Source organism: Fistularia commersonii, chromosome 1 (genome assembly GCF_037954325.1).
Source record: "Fistularia commersonii isolate RoL2024-O1a breed Wild chromosome 1, RoL_Fcom_v1.0, whole genome shotgun sequence".
NCBI lineage: Eukaryota > Metazoa > Chordata > Actinopteri > Syngnathiformes > Fistulariidae > Fistularia > Fistularia commersonii.
In genome coordinates, this window is record NC_141284.1 from 13,188,010 (window position 1) to 13,210,522 (window position 22,513).

Sequence of the window (22,513 nt, forward strand, 5' to 3'; positions counted from 1 at the left end):
CTGTTTCCATGAGTGAAGGTCGTGTACATACCTGTACTTAAAAGCTGTGCTAAGAGGAGGGAGAGAAAAAACAGATGATCTCTAAATCACAGCGCATTGGCCATTATATTTTCCTGAGTAATAACAGTCCATTACTTGACACTAGATGGTGTAATCACTGCTTAACATCATCAGTAATGATAATTTATTTAGACACGTTGTCTTTAGAGATTAAGTGGAGCCCATACCAGTCCTTGGAGTCCTCTGGATTTTGAAGTTTATCATTAAAACACTGGTAAAACTTGGCTTTTACAAAGGGGCAAAAGGCTTTACCACTTGTTCTGAGATGGTGTGGGAGGGAATTTCCATGACCACCCATTCAGCAGATCAGTTCAGCAGATCAATCAAAGCTGCTGAACTTTAGTTCTCTGCATGTTAAATTTTAATAGATGTTGAAATGCTTTTCAGAAATAGATGTCGAATTCAGAAAAAAATATTTTGAGGGTAAAACTCCAAAATCCTAAAGGTCTATACAAACGAAGGGCTGGTTTAACCGACTATAGCCATTAAAGTAAAACTTTGATATAAGTGGTTACCGTAATTGATTTTATAAACTGTATCAACTGAGACAGCTTGTCATGGTGGCTAAAATGAAAATTATGAACATATACTGGTGCTTCATCGTATTTAAGTATGTATCCATTTGATTAATTTATTTTGTATTTTGTCGAAGAAGACATCAAAGTGGACACAAGCATTGTTTAAATGTTATTTGTTTGAATGTTCTGACAGTGCTCAGAAAAAATATGATGTAGCGCCGCTTGGTTTTTCAGCGATATACTCAAAAGGTATATGTTGAAATCAGTTGTAATAAGACAAAGAAATTTTACTGTTGGTCAATCTGGTCATTTTCAAAATACAAACTTTTTTCCACTCCCAAATATGGCTTCTGGAATCGGCTCCAAGTACTCCATATCAGCTGGGATCTAGTAATTATAGAGGTGAAATTGTTGTGTTCTATCGACAATGACTGTCCTATTTATGACTCAGTTACTTATTAGTTGTATTCAAGTAGACAGTAAATCTCACCATGCTGCGTAATATGAATACAAACCTCAAACCTATACTATGATAGTATATTGAATAGCCACAAGTCTTCCTCAGTTATCATATACAGCCTAAAAAATAATGAAGCACTGCGGTAAGAGAGCCTTTGTTTTGCTGGATAGGTAAATCCTGGGGCAAAAAGATCCCTTATACACATTGCACCACTTACTGCAGCTCAGTGGATAATTATAAATGAAGATAACCAAGACACACATCATCATCTTTACATACTCAGATCTTGCCAGTTGATTATCTCGGGAATAATGTAATGTTGAAACATTCAACTGACAAACGTCAGCTCGACACTTGAAAAAGAGGTGCATGAGCGTACGTTACTACTCCAAGCGCATGATACTGTTGTTACTGTGTAAACTCAGAACCTGTCTTCAAACTAATTGTGACCAAGATTATAGTGGATGATTTAATCAGGCCTGCTGTTGTGCCTCATATGCCTAAAATACTTGCAGCTGCTCTCTCTGTTTAGGCACACACATTGACAATGCTCTCAGTTATTTCATGAAAGTCGGTAAAAAATTTGAATTGTGTTTAGCCAGAAAGAGGCAGTTTATGAATGGGAATGCGTGCAAGTTTGCAGCACTGAGATAAAACAGGGAAAGATGTCAGCTTTGACTTAAAGAGGAGGAGCTTAGTGCTCACTCAATCTTTGCCTCACATCTTGAATTTGTGCACATGAGAAAATATGGAAAAATCTCATTTGCTTTGCTCTTTTCCTTCGTCATCGGGGGAATGACACTGGGCGGAACATGTAACAGAGGTAACAGTATGATTATGGGTTGCTCAATAAGATGCTTCGGTGTTGCACGCATGTCCTGTAAGGGCAAGATTCCATCGAGCTATTCTAGTACATGCATGCACCAAAAGAGCAAGAAAAATACAGAGATTTTTACACATAATTGAGAACAAAGTGAGACATAGTTTCTGTGAGTTGAAATCAAATTCAATCTCAAGGTGCCCTTGGAAGCTGAACATTCTTCTTGCATAGATGAATGATTGATTTGATTTTCTTAAACTCATCTCATGAAATCCAAGTTTTGATTTACATTTTAGGCGCTCATTATAGTTCCAGTAACAAAATTAGTTCTTATTATGTTATTCCTATTAGCATTTTGTGTAAAACCTCCAGTCAGCTGCTTCATTTATTAAGTAACAATTCATTTAGGTCAGGAAAACTACTGGAATATTGTAATCATTGTGATACGGCCACTTTAGTGAAGTTCCCTTGACTTTTCATGTAGCTGCCAATGCTCTGGGATATTATAATTACAGAGACTTAAATATACAATATTAAACCAACACATAGATTTGATCAATATTTTTTCTTGTATCAAACTCAAACATTTTTGGTCTGAGGATGGAGATATAACATTCCGATTTCGCAAGTTTTTTCGCAAGTTTTCACTGTGATTGGATGGTGACATTTTCTTAACCACATATATGCAGAATATGGGTAATTTCACATCTTGGGTATGATATATATTAGTATATAGTAAAATTGTCTTGACAAAATTCCAAAATGAGCACTCAATAATCCTGTGAGTATTCCTGTGAGCTGATAAAAATTTAAGACATTTTATTTATTGTGACATCCCACAGCATTTGGACTGAGTGTAATTATTTGAAGCTGTTTAACTTGGATTTTTTTTAATCTATATCTCAATCTACGGACAAAAAAATGCCTTTATATTGTGTAATTATACCTCCGACCTTTGGAACCAAACAAACTGAGACCCCGAATGGACAAATCTTCAACTCCCATTGTACATTTCTGATTTATCATCATATCTTAAATCATAAAATCTTATCATCTTGAAGACCAGCTTGCATCACAATGTGGGCAATTGGGAAGACATTTTCATCTTCAAGACCAGCTTGCATCACTATGTGGGCAATTGATATCAGCAAGTGTGTTCCCTTTCCCCTGAGGAAGTCAGGTAAACCAGGACATTAGTGAGTTAGTGAGGTTGTTGACAAAAAGGAAGATAGAGACAGTATCAGATATGTAATGTGAATTAGGGGAAACGTGGTTTGTTGTGGGACAGAGACGTGCAGACAGGAGTTATTCCTCTTGGCACTCAGGCTGGAATGTTATTTTGAGATCAATACTGTCCTAATTTGCCCCAAATCAACCCCGGAACTTGCTCCTTCAACAGGGAGCCAGACTGGCCAGCCAAGTTTATATTTGACCTGCGGCCTTTGTTTCAGCCTGCATTCGAGTTGCATAAGATTTTCAAAGAGATCCCATTTCCTGCAAAGATCTCTCTCATCGCAGCCCCATCAGAGGCACAATCAGTTCTGAAAGCATTTTGAATTTTCACTATATTTTGTGGCATATGTAAAAAAATGTTTTATTCAGAGATCGTCTTGTAATGGTTAGCCAAATATGCTCTCTTCATTTTGCCTTCCTAATTTCTGCTACTTAGTGTATCTATCTATCTATCTATCTATCTATCTATCTATCTATCTATCTATCTATCTATCTATCTATCAATTATGTAAACATAATTGATGTATCAATCTAAATATTGTGTACCTTTCTCAATAGGTCTGGACATATAGCGATACAGAGTGATATTTTGGTTGTATATTGTCATTCTGCCTGTGTGAGAAAAATGTCCACAGTAAAAAACATTGAGTAATGAATAAATATGATAAATATGACCAACATCAGACAGAATGGTGGTTATCTACTGGAGAACAAAGGAAAAGGATGCAGGGCTCAGAGGCATATTGATTTTTATTTTATCCTTCCAATCAGTCAGCAATAGAAATGTAATCTTGATGCATGAGTTTTGATCAGTGACGTTATTTCTCTTTCTTGTGTTGTTATGCTGTGCGTAAATGAGCCCTTACTTTTACTACAGGTGTACAACTGCTGCACTCTGCACTCAGCACAATTCCCCTCACATTAAATAATGCGGTTTGGCATTGCGCAGAAGCTCCCTGCTTTCCTCGTCCAATAATGGCACATATCAGCAGATTTCCGCTCGGTTAACTATTATGAAGAGTAACTACTATTTCAGCATTAACTGGGCCATGACTACAAACACGATCAACACATTGTCGCAACTGAGGTATCAGATGTTTGCTTGTAGCTGTTGTGTTTCATTATTTCAAAATTAATTACAACATTATTTTTTTCAAAGAATTACATTTCAAGAAGAGAAAGGCACAGCAAGTGGAGGTCACCTTAATTGACTAATTTACCATGTCTTTTCTAGCAAAGGGCATGGTAGATTTGCTTATTTATCTTATTTTTGCACTTATCTCTTGCAAATGCATTCATTTACTAAGCTAATACTTTCTTTCAAACTCTCGAGTCTTCCTCCCATAATTGTGATTTACCTCAGAGATAGGGTTTATGTATGTATGTTTATGTGTATGTATGTATGTATGTATGTATCTATCTATCATGGGCTTGAGGAAAACAATATGATACTATATGTTTTCACAGCACTATATTAATACAATTCTCTAATTCTCTAAATTTTTTTGATGGTATTGTAAGATGACGGAGTAATGAATTATTATATAAGAAGCATCTATATACGAGCACTGATTTAGTGAATTATCACATTCATCATGATGAACAAACGTGATTGCTGCTTTCATTTTACAACTTATTAACATTAGCCTGACTACTTGTTGACAGCAAAATTGATATCAGTTGTGCAGAGAAATCAGTGATCATTCATTTACAGTTTCTTCATTGATTTTATAAATGGCACACAACATAGAATGCAGCAATACCTTTTAGATCCTGATAGCTGACTTTCTAAATCATGTGGACAAAAATTAAACATTTAATGTAACACCAATTATACTGCAGAGGGAAAATCTATTTCTCTTTTAAGTGTGATGATTTGGGATTCAGGAGCACTTTCATAGTCTCAGTAGAGGAAAAATTGTGATCAGTGGGCTTGGATGAGGATGTGTTCATGTAAACTATGGTACTCTGGGGAAATAATGCATTATTTCAGCATCTGTACTCACACAAAGTCATGCACAGACACACAAATTGAAATCTTTTCTATCTTGACAGGATGATGAAGTGGTACTCCAGTGTGTGGCCTGCATCCAGAAGGAGAATCGCAAGTTGTGCTTGGCAGCTGAGGGGTTGGGCAATCGGCTGTGCTACCTGGAGCCCACATCTGAGGCAAAGGTTTGGTCATTGAATCTGTTGTGTCACAGATTGTTATTCTTGGTAGTTTTGCAAAGGCCAGACACACTAGGTTTGCATTTTGAAAGCAAACAATAGGTATCTCACTAAACAACAACAACAACAACAACAACAACAACAACAACAACAACAACAACAACATGCTGGCTTGTTTTGAGTGACTGTAAACCCATTACAATGGTATGTTGGACAAAACCAATTATAACATAGGGCAATAGTACCATAGGTATCTCCCTTTTCAAAAGAAATTAAGTAAACATATCCTTGTGTATCTCAACAAGTCCCAAGTGAAAGAACTGATTATCACCTGATAAGAATTTTCATTAAAACATCCTTTACGAGAGTGTGGTGGTTACAAATTAGAAAAGCATAGAGGTAGTTGATAGCTGATGAGAAGGGTTTGAAAACATCTGAAATACATGTCAACTTATACCCATTGCATTCTTCTTGGTGTTGAAGTGTTCAAAATTCAGAAGATCTCAGTGATTCACATATCTTGATTGGGGGGGATATCTTTGCTCAGGTAGTAATAGAAAAATAGAAACAAAAAACATCTACTTGATGGGACAGTATTGGTTTGTTTTCTTTGAATTTTTACAACTCTGTTGTAACAGACATGTAATTACAAGCAATTGTATATTGAAACAAATTCTCCAGAAGCCCTTAATGGAAAATTTAGCAAAGGATGGCTCCACATACCACCGATGAAGCCAAGTGGCAGCGCATAGATAGGAAGCATATTATCAAAGCAAGAACAGCAGCTCACATCCATAGCAGTAATCATGATAATTTCTTGAAATTATGCCCCTGGATGTTTTTGATGGATTGTTTCATAAACAGTGTTGTGGCAGGTTGTAATTGCATACAGCTTTATTGCATCTGAGCAGCACATTTGTAGCTGCTGACACATTTTCTGTTTAAGTTTTATGTTTAATTATTTGCTGTTACCTTAATGCGCTTTTACACCTACTGTTCTTTCTTAATCAGTTGGGTCTCAGTTATTGTTGCAGTCCAGCTCTTTAACAAAATATCTGAGGACAAGTAGGGCTTGGGATGAGTCATAGTAAACCTGATATACTCAGATAACAAGTACTGCTCTTTTCTTTTAGCCAGTTGATAGATTTTAATTTGACTTTTGATTTACTTTAAGTCACGATTCATTTGTATCATTTAAGAAATAAGTGACTGTTGTCAGCAGTTGTATGCAGTGGATGTTATTGTGTAAGTCAGTTAAATGTATTTTAATGGAAAAGTATGAAACACTGCAAAATGGCAAGAAAAAGCTTTTCATCTGTGAAAAAATATCTACGCTTCTCTAGCATTTAGTATTACAACCCCTGCTTGCCCAGCTGCGTGTGAGTGTGTGTGCATGTGTGTTGATAGGGGAGGTGAGGAAGGTGAGTCTTTCACCCCATATTGGATGGTAATTATACCTGACAGATGTGATAGATAGTCTACCCATCTGGCACTCTGTCTTCATTGCCCAACCATTTTATGAAAAGGCATCAGTGCCCCTTTGGGCTCAATGATTGCGAGGTGAAAATAAATACAACGAGGTGCTAATGTAGTAGCAAGCCTGGATCTCAGCATAGGATGCATGCTTTCCTTTGTGGACTTGTCAATCCATAGTGCAGAGACCATGCATGTCATGATGAGATGGACTCAAAATGCAGTTTAAATAGCAACATCAATCAGACTGCTAAAAGTTGCAAATACTAACTGCAGGTTTTGCCTGCTATCGACTTTAATAAGTCCTCTGGAAGATACAACATATTTCAAGGTACCATAATTGCTGATAATGTAAATGCCTTGTGTACTTAATTGGGAAAGTCATCAACATCTTAACCCATTTGAAAGACCTATATTACAGAACATTTTTTTCCATCATGTAATGCAAGTTGAAAAGGAAGTAAGACATGTATGAGAGACAGATGGCTTTTTAGTATTTGCTTGTTTAGGTTCAATACTTTTATGTTTTATAATTATCTCTGCCCAATCCAAACCAGTGCTGTGTTTTGTGTCACATTACTGGTTCATTCATATAACAGGAGAGGAAGGGGGAGTAAAGATTAAGTATTTTCTTGCCGACGTCGTTGGTTTGCACTTTCGCGACCTCAAACAATCTTTCATTTGGTGATTATTGTAACAACATATTAAGGTCCAGTACTGTAACATGAACCTGTTGTCCCAGCAGGCAGAGATACATGTTACAGCTGAACGGATATGTAGATCAAGGGATTTTATTGGTCTATATTGACTTTTAAGAGATCAATCTGGCCTTAAATTGATATCCTGCTCAGTTGGTTGCTACAGACTCTGTGGCAGTATAAATAGCAGTCATCTTTATTTTCACAAATTAGAATTGAGGCCTCTACAGTAAAGTATCCAACAGCTAAGATTTTTTTACACTATGCCATTAAACACTTAGAATCCAAATCTGGTTTTGACAAACATTCATTTTGAGCTTATAAACCCTTACTCCCTCCCCTCACCTCACATTTAGAGGAAATAGGTCATTTATTTGTTTCTCACAAATATAAAGGTAGGGCTAGATTCCCTTCCAACAAAACCCTTATAATAACGTCCTTTGAATCAACACTGCTTGAGAAACAACTGGTAGGAAAAATTACAGAGCAAAAGAGCTTCAAGTGAATGGACGTTTTGCTCATATGGGATCAATGAAACCCATAACTTTCTGTTATCCAGACTGTTGAACGCATGGATTGAACAGTTGGCAGCAGACTTGGCCTGGTGCTGTGGCTTTCAGATGTCTTCTCTGAAGGAAGAAGAGATGAAGATGTTGAGGTTCTCAATGTGATGGCTAAGGGTGGATAGGATTAGAAGAGAGTCCATCAGAGGGACAACACATTAAATGATTTGGAGATAAATTCAGACTGACCAGGCCAGACTGAAATGGTTTGGACAGGTATAGCTGAGGGATGATGAATATTTGGGTGGAACAATGATGGGGTTGGAATAGCCAAACAGGAGGCCTAGAGAGAGACCAAAGAGGAGCGTTATGGATGGAGTGAAAGAGATGATGTAAGTTGGTTGATGTGAGAGAAGAGGGTGCAGAAAATAGGTTGAGATGGAATCAGATGATTTGTTATGGCGACCACTGAAGGGAACAACTGAATGTAAATAAGTACTTTGTAGTAGTTAGATGGTATATTTTTACTCAAAGTTTTTTTTTGTCTTTTCATGCATCAGTCCACTCGTCTGTATTTGCCAATCATTTGATCTTTCCTTTCCACAATAGATTTCAGGTCCAGTGTGCACCCAAGTTGTTAATTGACATCTACAAAACCTTTTCTTTTTCATTTATCATGATGTTTATGCATTTGGGATGTAAAAAAGCAACCTTTTTACCAATTAAGGAAGAAAACAAAATGTACTCTGAATCCTCTTTCTTTGTGAAAAATAATCTGCTGAGTTGATTTTTACACTGGGCCCCACTTTTGTGTTGTTGCAGTATGTTCCTCCGGACCTGTGCATCTGTACCTTTGTGCTGGAACAGTCTTTGTCAGTGCGAGCCCTACAGGAAATGCTCGCTAAAAGTGGACAAAATAGTGAAGGGGTGAGTAATGCTACACTACTACATATACAACTATGCATGGAGATAAGAAAGACAGAATCTCTTCGTGCCCTGTCAGTTTGTATATGCCAGTTAGTTTACATGCCTGAAATACAAGAGGTTTCTTGCAATGAATGCAGTCAAAAAGACTGAATATACAAGTCAGTCACTATATAGAGATTAATGGTTCAAATAGGCACAATACAGTGCCTGAGGGACCCCATCAGCAGACAAGTCCAGGCCTCTATAAATATTGATGAGGATGAAAGAGATGTTCTGGCATTACTACAGCTTTTCCTGAAGTGCCTCATACGATTTTGCCTGAAAGCCTAATTCGGATCTGTAGTTTCCATTGAAGAAATTAGAACTTCTACAAGCATAACAAGCATTATAATTTGGATTCAAAGATAATGACAGACACTGTGGTGGAGGGATCCTGCACATTTATTCTACAGCATATGGTGGAATTTTAAATCCGTACACATTTGTCTGTCTAATTTCTGATCCTAGTGTTGTAGTCATCCTCTTTCAAGTCTGCTCATTTCTCATTACTGTGACAGATGTGTAATTATCCCATCCTTATCTTCTATGTTCCGTATGTAATCACCATCTTCCACATGATAGACACGCAGCTTGGATCGACTGGTATGTTCACCAATCATAACCATTTCCATCTCATTCTGAATTTATTGGATTAGTCACAAAACACAGTTCTTGATTAAACCGTATCTAATCGATGTAATACATCACCACTTGACATTTGTCCCTGCATTAGTGTGGTTTGTGCTAACTCCTTGTCAATGCTTTGAAATAACTGATAGTCATATGGATTGTTCCATGCACACTACTTATTTAGATAGTTCTCCAGTTCCTAAAATCCTGACTGAAACAAACATCAGTTCTCAAGTAACTCTTTCACAGTGGTTTGATTGTTTTCAGACTGACATCGGTCTTGCTTTAGGGGTATTCATAGCAGTATTCTTCAATGCAGTCTGCTTTCATTTGCCAAACTCTCTTCTTTTCCTTACATTGGCTGAATGCAATGAAATCCTATGACATGATGCAAGGCGCTAAGATCAGGAAACAAGGAGAACAGGTCCAAGACGTTTCTGAAACTTGTGGAGTATTTTCAGCTTTTGGCTCAACTTACCCTTTAATGCCAGATGGTGAATGATAGGTCGATTTTCATTAATCCTCAGCTTGTAAAGCTTATATTCTTCCCCTTGACTGAAAAAAAAAAATGAACGGGTTGGTGGTGGACTTTGAGGCTGCAGTGGGTTGTCTTTTCAGAAAAATAACGAACTCAATACCATTGGTACCATTGGAGTGTAATAGTTGGTTTGCTAAAATATTGAATGCTAAATTAAAGCTGGAATGGGCATAGTTAGGTGCTTTCTCTGCTTATTCTCCTGCATAATGTATAATTGTTTTTATTCCTTACAATGTTAGTTTGAAGGTTCACTCGCCTCCCCTTTTTCTTAATCCTTATGTACTCTGAGGCAGATAACCTTGAGACTCTTATGAAGCTTGGATGGGTGTTTACTGTGTTAGTGTCAGTGCATTCTCTCCTCTCACTTTATCTGTTTTCAATACTGTCTTCTGCTTCATCATTCTATGCCTGCACTGAAATGTCACTGAATGAAGCGCCATTAAAGGGGAAATGGAGGTTGAAGAGGTCTTGGCTGAGGCTCTGAAATCAATTTGTCTTTGAACAGATGGGCTTGTCAATACACACTAGCTGAAGCAAATTGGTAGGTGTTGTGCACTGTTCAACTCTTGCCTCACACAGGGCAACATTTGTGGTGCAGTGAGAGGAGCTAGAATTAGTCATTAACCAACAACTAACTAACAATCATCAATGTTGATTATCAATCAAAGTTCTCTGAATATCATTAACTCAATAATGAAACCGAGCTTCATTTGGGGCACCACCAGCAAAGCTGGAAAATAATAATTAATGACTGGAGCACAGTCTCAAGAAATAGGTAAATATTTCACATTCAGAATACTTTAATGAGGCGTAAGTCTGAGCAGTGAACCTGTCATACAGTCTGGTCACAATATTTGCATGCAATATATCAAGAATCTCCCTTTTTGAAAATGTTTATTTGACAATCCCAAATGTGTGTTGAAAGACTACAAAAATGGCGGTGGCCTCAGAAACTACAAATTGGCGGTCTGAATGCAGAACTACAAAAATGGCGTCGGTTGTAGTCCGAAAGGCTACCACCTGGTGTTACATACTACGTAGCCACGGTCGGATGGCATAAGGAATAGATAGTGAATAGATAGAATAGATAAATAGACAAATAGATAGTGTCGTGGTTAAACATTACGTGGAGGTGCGGTAGAGATAGTTAGACGAGCAGCAAGTTAACAAGGTAACAATAGCAAGATTACCGAGATTACCCAAGGCACTACAAGAAACAGCAGTTAGAAGCCTAACACAAAACTGATCAATAACTCATGCTTGCCCAGATGCTAATACTAGCCACTTGTAATGAACTGATCAAGGACGTGATGTTCCCGGGACGGAAGGGCCAGTTCCGATGACGATCGCGTCGGACCCGCAATGGATTTGGGGGTCCTCGGTACGAGTGAAGTGTCCTCTGGGCACACCGCTGGGGACGAGAGACGGCTGGCAATCTGGAGACGCGGTTTGCTCTCGGAGGTCTTCGGGTGGGTTCTGCAGGTCCGGTAGTCGGGTCGGGAAGTCGAGCTTGAAATCACGCTACGGATCGACGGGGGGAAAAAGTCTTTGCGTCAATATACAGCCACCTCCTGTGCACTACAGTGCAACTGTTAGAACATCGTGTCAGTTCGAAACCCGCGGTTATAGCTGGTTGATGGCGTCATGGTGTGTGCCTCGTTGTGGTCCAATGGATGATGGCGCCAGGACGCCCCCCCCGTAGTAGGCGGCCTCCCTTCTCATCCATCGATTCTGGAATGTGTACCGGAATTAACTTGAAGGTGAGCATTAGTTTATTGTAGCGTAGGAGTCGATTCTTGTGTTACCCACCTAAAGGCCACTAGGAGTACTACACAGGTTGTGTTATTCAAAAGAATGAATGAAGAAAGGAAGGAAGCTTATGTGCAGAAATAAGTCAGTTTTATCAAGTAATAATTCAGGTAAAATTGCGCGTTCATATGTTGATTTCTGACCAAAAAAAACAAAACAATGGAGATGACAAGGATGGAGAACCTAACCAGAACGCAAAATGAGTGTAACGTCAGCTGTCGCTGCAACATCCCAGAGGAAATACTAAATGTTACACCCTCACCCCAACCATAAACAAGCAACCTTTTAGGGGAATTCACTCCACACAAAATGTAGCCAGATAACAATGGCAAGTGTTATTCACTACACACTCACAGGAGGCACAGCATAGACCAAACTCAATGTAGAAATAAGAAGGCAGAGAAATAAACCCAATAATGAAGTTGAGGTGGTTTCACAATATAGCTGGACCTACAGGACAGAATAGCAAGCACCAGATGGCCTACAGATTAACACATATTAAACATCACTAGGTTTAGGGTTTTAAGAGATGAGATGAGAACAACTTTATTTATCCCAAAGGAAATTGTTGTGCCAGAGTTTCAAGTAAAAGCATAACAGTAATAGATAATAGTAGAAAGGAGGAAGAATAAGAATAAGAAGTGTTAAGTGTTATAACCTCAAAATAATGGTGGGGAAAACACAGTGGTTATACTAACTGTCTTGACTTTGTATTTTGCCTCAACTTTCTGTCCAGGTCAGCGCGAGGAAAGCGTTTGTAACCTCTGTAAAGTTCAGTCCCTCAGAAAGTTGTTATAAAGTGCTGCTTTCCTCCTGTTTCACATTCAACTGAATTTGAGTCGGTAAAATCCAGGAAGCTATCTTCATCTTGGTGTGCTTATTCTCTCAGCGCCGGCACAGCCAAGTTGTTCAGGAGCTGGCCTTTTGGCGTTTTGCCGCGTGAATACAGTTTAAAAGAAAAAAAAAGAAATCCTGTGCTGTGAGCTACCCGTGTCATGTCATGTCACATGACCATAAGGCTACCTAAAAAAATTAAAGAGCCAGTGTTTCCGGTCACACTTTTAACAAAGGATTCGACCCCTTTTATTCAATACATAGTGGTCGAATGTAGAAATACGTTTCTGCTCAAGTCTGTACTTCTGGCACAACAGAAGGCCAGACTTTTTTAGCAGAAGGGACCATGAGGGGTGTGCAAAGTCAACACACGAACAGTTAGTGTAATCGCTGATCTCCATGTGGCGTGATATCCATCAGGGACTCCTCTATTTGCATGTGCTGTCCATCACTTTAAGCCTGCTGACCTATTTGATTTCACAGTCACTGGTCAAAAGGGCAATGTTGAAATCAGTCAGCTGAATAGACAATGCTGCTCTGGCATGCTGGTGTCTCTTCTCTTCTGTAGCCACTGCCACTTTCTATTAAGATAGCCTGGTATAGGGTTGTGGCTCCTCCCGGCCCCCCTTATAGAGAGTAGGAGATTGACCATTTAAGTGTGGCCACACACAGTGTGGCCTCAACCATGCACGCACACACACATGCACGCACGCACACACACACACACACACACACACACACACAAACACAATTTGCTGCTGGGTCTCCCACTGCGGGAGGCTGTGTCCTACTAAATGTCACACTTTTAAATAGCTATAAAGCTACTGCTGGTACAGCTGGAAGAGAGTACATAGCTTGTTTCTACCTTTCAACCATTTTTATCCAGTGTTCTCTACCTGTACAGTTCTTTCAGTGTAAAATGTTATACTCATTTCACTTGTTGCAAGTGAATTATAGTACTGCTGTAATGTGTCATTGGGTTCAGAAGATCCATTCTATTTCTGCGATGAGCCATAGTTCTCCCCGCTGTAGTCTATCGATATAATTCACTACCTTGCTGTGATATATGAGGGTGAGCAGGCATCTTAATTTTATTGGTTGTGGTGATTGCAGTTACATGTGCCTTGCTGCATTAAGCAGCCAGCATAACGCAGTAGCCAGCAGCACAAAAGAAGACTGGAAGCCAGTGCTGCAGTCTGTACAATTGCATCAAATCACAGGGTATCTATTGTTCCAGTAGCCAATTGAGGAGCATGGAAGGGAAAAAGACAGATATTGAATTGCATTATGTTTTCAAGAAAGACTGCCATAATTCATATCTCTCATGATTCATCTACAGGTCTACAGTTTGCAAAAACCAGCATCATTGGCATAGCATGGCATGCTTCATAGCATTTTCTTGAAGTCTTATATGGCATCTAATGATTTATTTGTTTTAAATTTAATTCCTGTTATTTTTTTAAAGTCCATTTCTTTGGGATTCACATTGCTTTCTTAACCCTGACATAACATTTACAACAAACATTTGTTCTGTCACAATTTTGATAATTTGTATCAGAGATTGAAGAACAGCAGTCAGGCAGAAAGTTAGAATAATGTCACTCTTTCTCACCTTTATGCTTCCTAGAGGCTCATAAGAAAGGTGAGTAATGTGGTAGTTGCCTGCTAATTACAGAGCAGCAGAATACCCTTTCATCTCTACATTGGGGGATGCCATTTGTTCCCTTCCTGCATCTTAACCTAACCCCTTAAGTGGTGGACCCTTTTCCCTGCTGACGATGACATTGCATAAGAGACTGACCGTAGTTGTTCATCCTTTCCCCATTCCCGTAGTGGGGATGGTAGAAAGATGACCCCGTATCCTGTTTGCTCATGGACACAGGAGACCACAATCTCCTGTGGCAAGTAAGATTGCATGTCTTCATTGCCAAGATCAAGTGGCAAACCTGCTTCTTGAGAGATGACTCCTCTTGAGATCATCGAGAGGGGAGGTAACTCAGGCTAACAACCAGTGGCAGAGATTGGATGTAGATTGACGGTTGGTGCCAAACTGTGAGGCCTTTCTTGTGATAAGGCTCCACTAACCCATATGTGCATGTGTGTGTGTGTTCGTGTGCGTGTGTTTGTGTTTGCGTTTGTGTTTGTGTGCGTGTGTTTGTATGTGTGTGTGTGTGTGTGTGTGTGTGTGTGTGTGTGTGTGTGTTTCTTTCTGTGTGTGCTTGTTTTCTTTAGGCAGCACAAAGTGGTGGGCACAAGACACTATTATATGGGCATGCGATTCTCCTTCGTCATTCATTCAGCTCTATGGTAAGAGACCACACTTAACCATTATTATAAACATGAGACAAAGAAGTCATGAAAAGAAATATCATTGAACCGAATGGGAAATTTAAGAAGACAAGTCTCAGATGAACAAAAAAATGTGGGGAAGGTCAGCAAATGAGATAACCTCAACATGTGTGATGTGATGTGTTGGTTTACCACAGTATCTGGCCTGTTTAAAAACATCACGCTCACAGACAGATAAACTCTCCTTCGATGTTGGGCTGCAGGAGGATTCAACAGGTAAAAGAACAGACTCACTGCATTATTTGTTCCCACTCTTCTCTTTATCCCGACTCTATGATACTTTCTGGTTCTGTGTCCCTTTGTCTGTCCCCATATTTGTGTCTGTCCAGCTCTAGGTTTCTTTCAGTGTGTATCCTTTTGTCTCTGCTTTCATTGCAACACGTGGGTGTGTGTACACACACATCCACATCATTTTATCATTTTCTGTTTCTGCATCTCTGTTGTTAACAAGGAATTTTGTCTTCTCAGTATCACTGTTAGTATTTCTAGTGATATTCCCATAGATAGATCCCATACATTATCCTTTGTACTTATATTGATTACAGATATATTTGCATCATGCACTGGATGAGCATTCATTTTTAAGTAACACCTGTAACCACACTCTCTTTATCTCTTAGACAACTTCACATTTTGGGAACAGTGGGCTTTTTCTCAAAAATGTTCAGTTTAGCTTCTTATTGAAATGTATTTGTATCATGGCAGGAGAGGCTTGTTGGTGGACAATCCACCCCGCCTCCAAACAGAGATCAGAGGGAGAGAAGGTGCGAATTGGCGATGACCTCATCTTAGTCAGCGTGTCCTCAGAGCGATACCTCGTAAGTCTGTTTCCAAATTGATGGGTTTGCAGTTTTTACTTGGCGATTTTTTTCAATTCTTTTATGAACATATGAGTGTGTGTGTCAGAGGGAGACTATTCAGTCTACTTCACTGACAAAATGTCATATTATCCTAATCCTGTTCATGTACTGCACTCTTACCATCGCCTTCGTCCTGCATGAGGCTTATATCTGTCAGAATGTGTGGAGGGATAACTTCTCCTTTCTCTATACTAACATGCATAAGCATATTGGATCTGAGCTGGAAATCTCTGGGTTATCTCAAAGTTATAATGTGCGTTGATGAATATTGGTTTAAAGTAAAAAGTGATTAACTTCCTAAAAGTCAACATCACTTTCAAGTGACTGAAACAAACTTGGTCAGAAATCCAGAACAGATCTAGCCAAATAATTACTTGTAATTTGCTAGCTGTGAAGTGACCGGCTAGATATTTACCAAAAAATACTTTTTATTATTTTTTTATTTAATCTGATTGCATTAATTTTTGTTGATGCATATGTTGCAAAAATGTCCTTCCCACAGACCCCCCCTCCCCAATCTTCTTTTCCTCTTTATCTTCTCTGTGAATATAATTCATGAAATGAATGCATAATTTCTGTGCCTTGCAGCACTTATCCATCTCCAATGGCAACATCCAGGTAGATGCCTCATTCATGCAGACTCTGTGGAATGTCCATCCCATCTGCTCGGGCAGCAACATAGAGGAAGGTACAGGCTTTACACGTAGAAGCCCTGCATCTATCATGTTCTTCAAAGAAGGATAGGAAGGACAGAAAGAAGAGAAATGTATACCTTTCATGTCTGATGAACTTGATTTTCAGCCCCTCCAAAAAAGCCTTAGATTTTTGTGGTTGTCTAATAGGTTACCTGCTAGGCGGTCATGTGATGCGGCTATTCCATGGACATGACGAAGTAGTGACGATTCCAGGATCTGACCAGAGTGAGGAACAACAGAGGTGCGAAGCATTAAATTGATGCTGTTTCTCACCACTGTCAAGTTTATCTAAAAACTTCTCCTTTAGTAGCATCCCACAGGGTTTCATTTGCCAAGTCCTTTTATACATTTACATAGTGCACATTTTTATTATGAAAATTTCTAGTTAAAAGAAGGCCTGTGTGTTATTTTAATCTGCATAGCAGTTCTTTGGTGTCCACATGTGATTCTGAATCAGGTCAAAACAGTAAATCCAAAATGAAGCAATAAGGTTTCAGAATGTGTCCTCTCCTTGCACAAATACACAGACGCATTGTGTAAAGCTTTTGTTAGAGGAGACGTGATTGGATTAAATCGTAATTTCTAGTTTTGTCCTTGAAACTCACCAAATGAAGTACATATTACATGTTATGTATGGTGGGGTGGGAGTGTGTGTTTGGGGGCAAGGTGATGAGTGGATTGTTTTGTCTTTGATCCCAGTCGTCTGTAACACTGACAGTTTCCTGTGAGCCATCAGTCATAATTCTGTTTACAATATGCTGTGTTATGTTTGGCAAAGAATACACAGCATCAGGTTAATAGCACAATGTCTTTTCAATTAATATTCCTATTACCCATTCATGCTTCTTTTAAATCCTCAGGATAGTCAACTATGAAACCGGTAAAGCTGGTGCCAAGGCAAGGTCCTTGTGGAGGTTGGAGCCCCTTAGAATCAGGTGGGTTGTGTCTTATGTCTTATTATTGGTTTCCGTTCTGTTTGTCACCTTTTCCTAGATCCTTTTTATCTCTCTGCTCCTTTTTCTTCTTACTTGTGTCCTGTCATGCTGGCCCCTGTTGATCCATCTTTATATCAGACGATGATTTGAAGCTGCATTGTGTATCATTTCCTCCACTGTCCTTCCTCTTACTATACTGTATCTTTGACCTTGACATAAACAAACTTTTTTTTTGATTTTTGGTTTTTGAAAGTGTCAATTCTGTGATATCTAGTTTTTATGGAGTTCTCAAATAGAATGAAAAACACATAAAAAGTAATTAATTGCATGAAAATGTTTCTATGTTAGTTTCTACACATTGGATAATTAACATCTGGAAGGAACGCTTGATCATTTTTTAACATGCTTCATTTTAATGTAGAAACGTGTGTGTGTGTGGGGTGGGTGTGTGTGTGTACAATCATGGTGACTCAGTTGGAGTGGGAGCCACATCCGCTGGGGTCAGTCTTTCAGACTCCGGCACCTGACTACGGGTCACTACTTAGCTCTGACTGAGGACAAGGGGTTGGTGCTGCAAGACCGTCAGAAGTCGGACACAGTCTCTACTGCCTTCTGCTTCAGAACTTGTAAGGTGTGGACACACACCCAACAGGGTGAAACCACAACTTTTCACTCGCTATACTACAAAGTGACCCAGAATCAGCCAGGGTTTAACAGATTATTACATTATACAGTTTGTCAACTATCCTTATACTAGAAAATCACCATTTTTATGGACAAATTACATTATAAGAATGACTGCAGAAGTGAATCTATGTCATAGAGGTTAATCTAGCTGAACTGGCTGACCAAAGATGAACTCACCATTTAGCTGTAGTCCATGTAATGGAATTTAGATAAAGCAAGTCATGTTGAGGCAGTTAGCAACCCTTCCAGTGTTGATTTATTGTAGAATGAAAGTGGAGTTATTTATCTCTGGGTTCTTCATGTCAATTATGGATTATAGTCATATCTCATCCTAATAACAAAACAAGTACCCGCCTTACTGTAAGGGAAAGAGCTTTCCACAGCAGATGTCATCTACAATTTTTTTCTCCAATAAAATCTTGGATGTAAGAAAAAGTGTTTGTATGATGGCTATGACAAGTTTATTTTGTCCTTCCTTTTGTAGGAGAAGCTTGAGCAAAGCCCCAAAAGGGATATTGAGGGCATGGGCGTTGCAGAGATTAAATATGGGGACTCACTCTGCTTCATTATGCATGTGGCCACGGGACTTTGGCTCTCCTACCAGGCACCTGATGTCAAATCTGCCCGTCTGGGCCCTCTCAAGAGACGAGTGAGTGAAGATTAACAGATCAGCATGCTGCTCTGTTGTCAGTTTTGAATACAGATAATGAAGAAATGATCGTGATTCCTTGGAGACGATAAGAATGGCCTAAAAGCTTGTCTGTGAAAGTGAACCTCTCCTTTTCCTACATGTGTGATAAGAGGTTTCTTCAGCAAAACATAGACAGATAACCTGTGGTTTCAAAACTTATAGTTCAGACATCCTGGGTCATTGCTGCCTTTGGGTGACAAGCAACTGTCTCTATCACATAGTTCCTCCTTCGTGTCTTTCCTCCTGTGGCTCCCATGGCATCGTCTCACACCTATTCTCTATCACTCCCCATGAAGGCATGTCTCCACTCTGAAGGTCACATGGATGACGGCCTGACCCTGCAGCGCTGTCAGCACGAGGAATCTCGAGCAGCCCGCATTATTCGTAACACCACGCTTCTCTTCAACCGATTTATCAGGTATGGGAAACATTGCAAAGAGACTCGAAAGGCTCATTCTGTAGAGGCATAGTATAATCCCTAGAGGTGATAAAATGGAATCCCCATCTGCACCAAATTACCCAATTAAACCGAAACAACACACATCTCATAGGCCCCAAGGACTCTAACACAATCCACATAGTCATGATCGAAGTAACAGCCCTGTAGCTTATAATACACTTCGGAAAGTAAAGCTACAAGTTTTGACTGGGTAAGATGCCACACATTCAGACAGCTCACTCAGTGGTCCAGTCATGTATTTCCAAACACACACTGCAACATGGCCATAGCCACACATGGGAAGCGATGCAAAAATAAGCTTTAGAATGTGTACTGCGATGCTCCCGCTACAATTACTTGTTACCAAGAAGCCCATTCTGCCCTTGGCGGACTCGTTTGGTGACGTGTGAGTCTGTCAGCCTCCCTTGCGGCTGTGACACATACATCTCCCCCCCCCCCCATGCTTATGAAATGAGCTATTTTTAGCAAGCCCGCGGAAATCAGCATTTCAGCATGGATGAACCTGCAAGCTAAATGTTGTGTTAGTCATCACAGCCTCTTCTTAACTGTGCATTTTGACGTCATCAAGGGCTCATGGTGTTATGTAATTGAAATTATTTGTGAGGAATGGTAGCATCCCCAAACCAAGACAGGGTTAGGAAAATCAATGCACATATCTATGTCTGAAAGAGGTTTTTTTATAAGACACAATCCCTGCGTCACTGTCTTCCATTCAGTTCAAGCTGGTGGTTTTTGTCCTTTCTTTTTCTTCCTTTCTCAGAGATCTGGATTGTTTAGGTGTCAAGAATAAGGCATTGGTTGCCCTGACTATTGAGGAGGTGCTCCAAACCCTTAATGACCTCATCACCTATTTCCAGCTCCCTGATGCTGAACTGGAGCATGAGGAGAAGCAGATTAAGCTGCGCTCACTGAAGAATCGGCAAAATCTATTCAAACAGGAAGTAAGTTTAACAACAAGGGAACCGGGTGTCCTCAAATCAACATTAATATATTTTTACAAACTGCATACTGAATTTTTCTGGTAATATTTGGAAATATTTTTGCACATGTTTCACTTGCTCATTTCATAAGCGACTTATTTATTTATCATTTCATATACACAGCTAAAACAAAATAGCATCTCAAATTGAATCATAAGATATTAAATCAGGAAAGTCAATTCATCCTTGTGGACAGCTGACTGGATTTTTTTTCTAACATCATAAATCATGACATTTCAGTTTTGTCTTTCAGTCCTTCTGTTTTGCATATCTGATTAATGTCTACTTCTCCATTACATTAATCTTCATGACATAACCATAACATGGAAAAAGGTGAGCTATAGTGGCTGTGTATGTCATGGTTGTTGTAAATGTATTCAATTTTGTTTAGTATATACTTATTTATTTGGTGTGTATCAGTGTTTCGCCATGTGTAGTTGCTGTGAGGTTAATGTGTTGAATCACTGTGCATATCTTAGGGCATGCTGACTCTGTTATCCAACTGCATTGACCGTCTGAACGTGTATAACAGTATGGCTCACTTTGGGGAGTGTGCCGGGCCAGAGGCAGGAGCAGCCTGGAAAGATATTCTTAACCTACTGTATGAACTGCTGGGTAAGAATGCTGTTACATACAGACATAAAGGCATACAGACACACACACACACACACACACACACACAGACACACACACACGATTCATACATACTTGCACATACACAGATATCCCACCTATACTCACATGCGTCTTCATATAGTTAGAGAGGCTCAGAGGATCGTGCCCCATTGCATTGCATTTTGTGTGATGTGCTACAAAATTTTCAGACAGATATAAAGACAGACATACAGACAAAAACACACACTCACACAAATGGAATTTGTGGTGTCCCCCATTGGGCAGATTGGTTTGGAATTATGAAGGATCTGAAAAATGAATTGTTATCACTCATTGTGTTGTTCTTTGTGTTGTTTACTAATTTTCACTGCTATTCTTTTTGCTGCCAAAGCCCAATGTCATCAACGTTTTCAAAATCATGCTCTGATATACTCAGTAAAACAGACTTTTTCCAGCTCAAGTGACCTGCCAGGGTCTATCTCCACAAGTGCTTAATTTCTCTGCCCAGTGATTATAACGTTTGGATGAAATATTTCTAAGGCTTTCTGATGGAGAATGTAATCTACACAGAAAAATATCTACAATTGTGACTCATTGTCATATTCAAACAATGCATGCCCTCAAGTAGTGCATATAATCTTTAAATTGGTATGATATGCTGTAAAGAACAGCTGGTTTGACTATTTCAATAAATTTGAATATTGCCATCAAATTCCAATTACAAGCTGGATGTCTATTGAGTTTTATTTAGTCAACATTGTTGAACTACACTAATAGGGATTCCTCAGACTACTTTAGAAAAACTTGTTTTGTTGTTGGATTTCACTCACGCATTTGCTCACTCTGCCTTGCAGCAGCGTTAATTAGAGGAAACAGGAACAATTGCACTCAATTCTCCAATAACTTGGACTGGCTGGTGAGCAAGCTGGAGCGACTGGAGTCTTCTTCAGGTAAGCTAATTAAGAAGAAGAAGAAGAAGAAGAGGGAAGACCTTGGCATTCTCATTTGCAACAAACTCTGAATTTCCATTAAATGAGTGATGTTAATTATAAATATACCACATACATTGTACTTCAATGCCTTAGGATGATTGACACCAGCCATTTGTCTTTCCTCTGAGGGAAGTTGACCGAATGTCTCATAGAGGCTTGTCCTTTTGTGTCTCTCTCTCATTGGAGAGAGTTAATTAATGAATACTATTCTGGGTCTGCAGGCATTCTGGAAGTTCTCCACTGCATTTTAATTGAAAGTCCTGAGGCCCTCAACATCATCCAGATCGGTCACATCAAGTCCATCATATCTCTGCTCTACAAGCACGGACGCAACCATAAGGTGAGGAATGCTTCCCATCCATAAAAAAACTAACTGCAAATTCCCGATATTATTAATTTAAGATTTGGATAGCAGAAATAATAGAATAATTAATATTTTATTTTCACAGACGTGTAAATGTGCCATAGCAAAAAGGCTTGTTTATTTGTGTAATCTAAGTCCAGATCTGTGATATGAAAGGCAATAATTTTATATCAA

The 22,513-nt window shown here is 39.2% G+C and overlaps 1 protein-coding gene across 1 annotated transcript in view; it reads left to right on the top strand.

The window, feature by feature from the left end:
- The window catches only part of LOC147237423 (ryanodine receptor 3), a 107,248-nt gene that overhangs the window by 18,217 nt on the left and 66,518 nt on the right, over positions 1-22,513 (top strand). The window contains exons 2-17 of the mRNA XM_086169481.1: positions 5,147-5,266; positions 8,757-8,861; positions 14,339-14,353; positions 14,944-15,018; positions 15,198-15,276; positions 15,766-15,878; positions 16,509-16,608; positions 16,763-16,856; positions 17,476-17,550; positions 18,025-18,181; positions 18,722-18,886; positions 19,225-19,346; positions 20,149-20,329; positions 20,848-20,983; positions 21,838-21,933; positions 22,197-22,315. Of these exons, the coding sequence (XP_086025607.1) occupies positions 5,147-5,266; positions 8,757-8,861; positions 14,339-14,353; positions 14,944-15,018; positions 15,198-15,276; positions 15,766-15,878; positions 16,509-16,608; positions 16,763-16,856; positions 17,476-17,550; positions 18,025-18,181; positions 18,722-18,886; positions 19,225-19,346; positions 20,149-20,329; positions 20,848-20,983; positions 21,838-21,933; positions 22,197-22,315 (1,752 nt within the window). The remainder of the gene's footprint in view (positions 1-5,146; positions 5,267-8,756; positions 8,862-14,338; positions 14,354-14,943; positions 15,019-15,197; positions 15,277-15,765; positions 15,879-16,508; positions 16,609-16,762; positions 16,857-17,475; positions 17,551-18,024; positions 18,182-18,721; positions 18,887-19,224; positions 19,347-20,148; positions 20,330-20,847; positions 20,984-21,837; positions 21,934-22,196; positions 22,316-22,513) is intronic.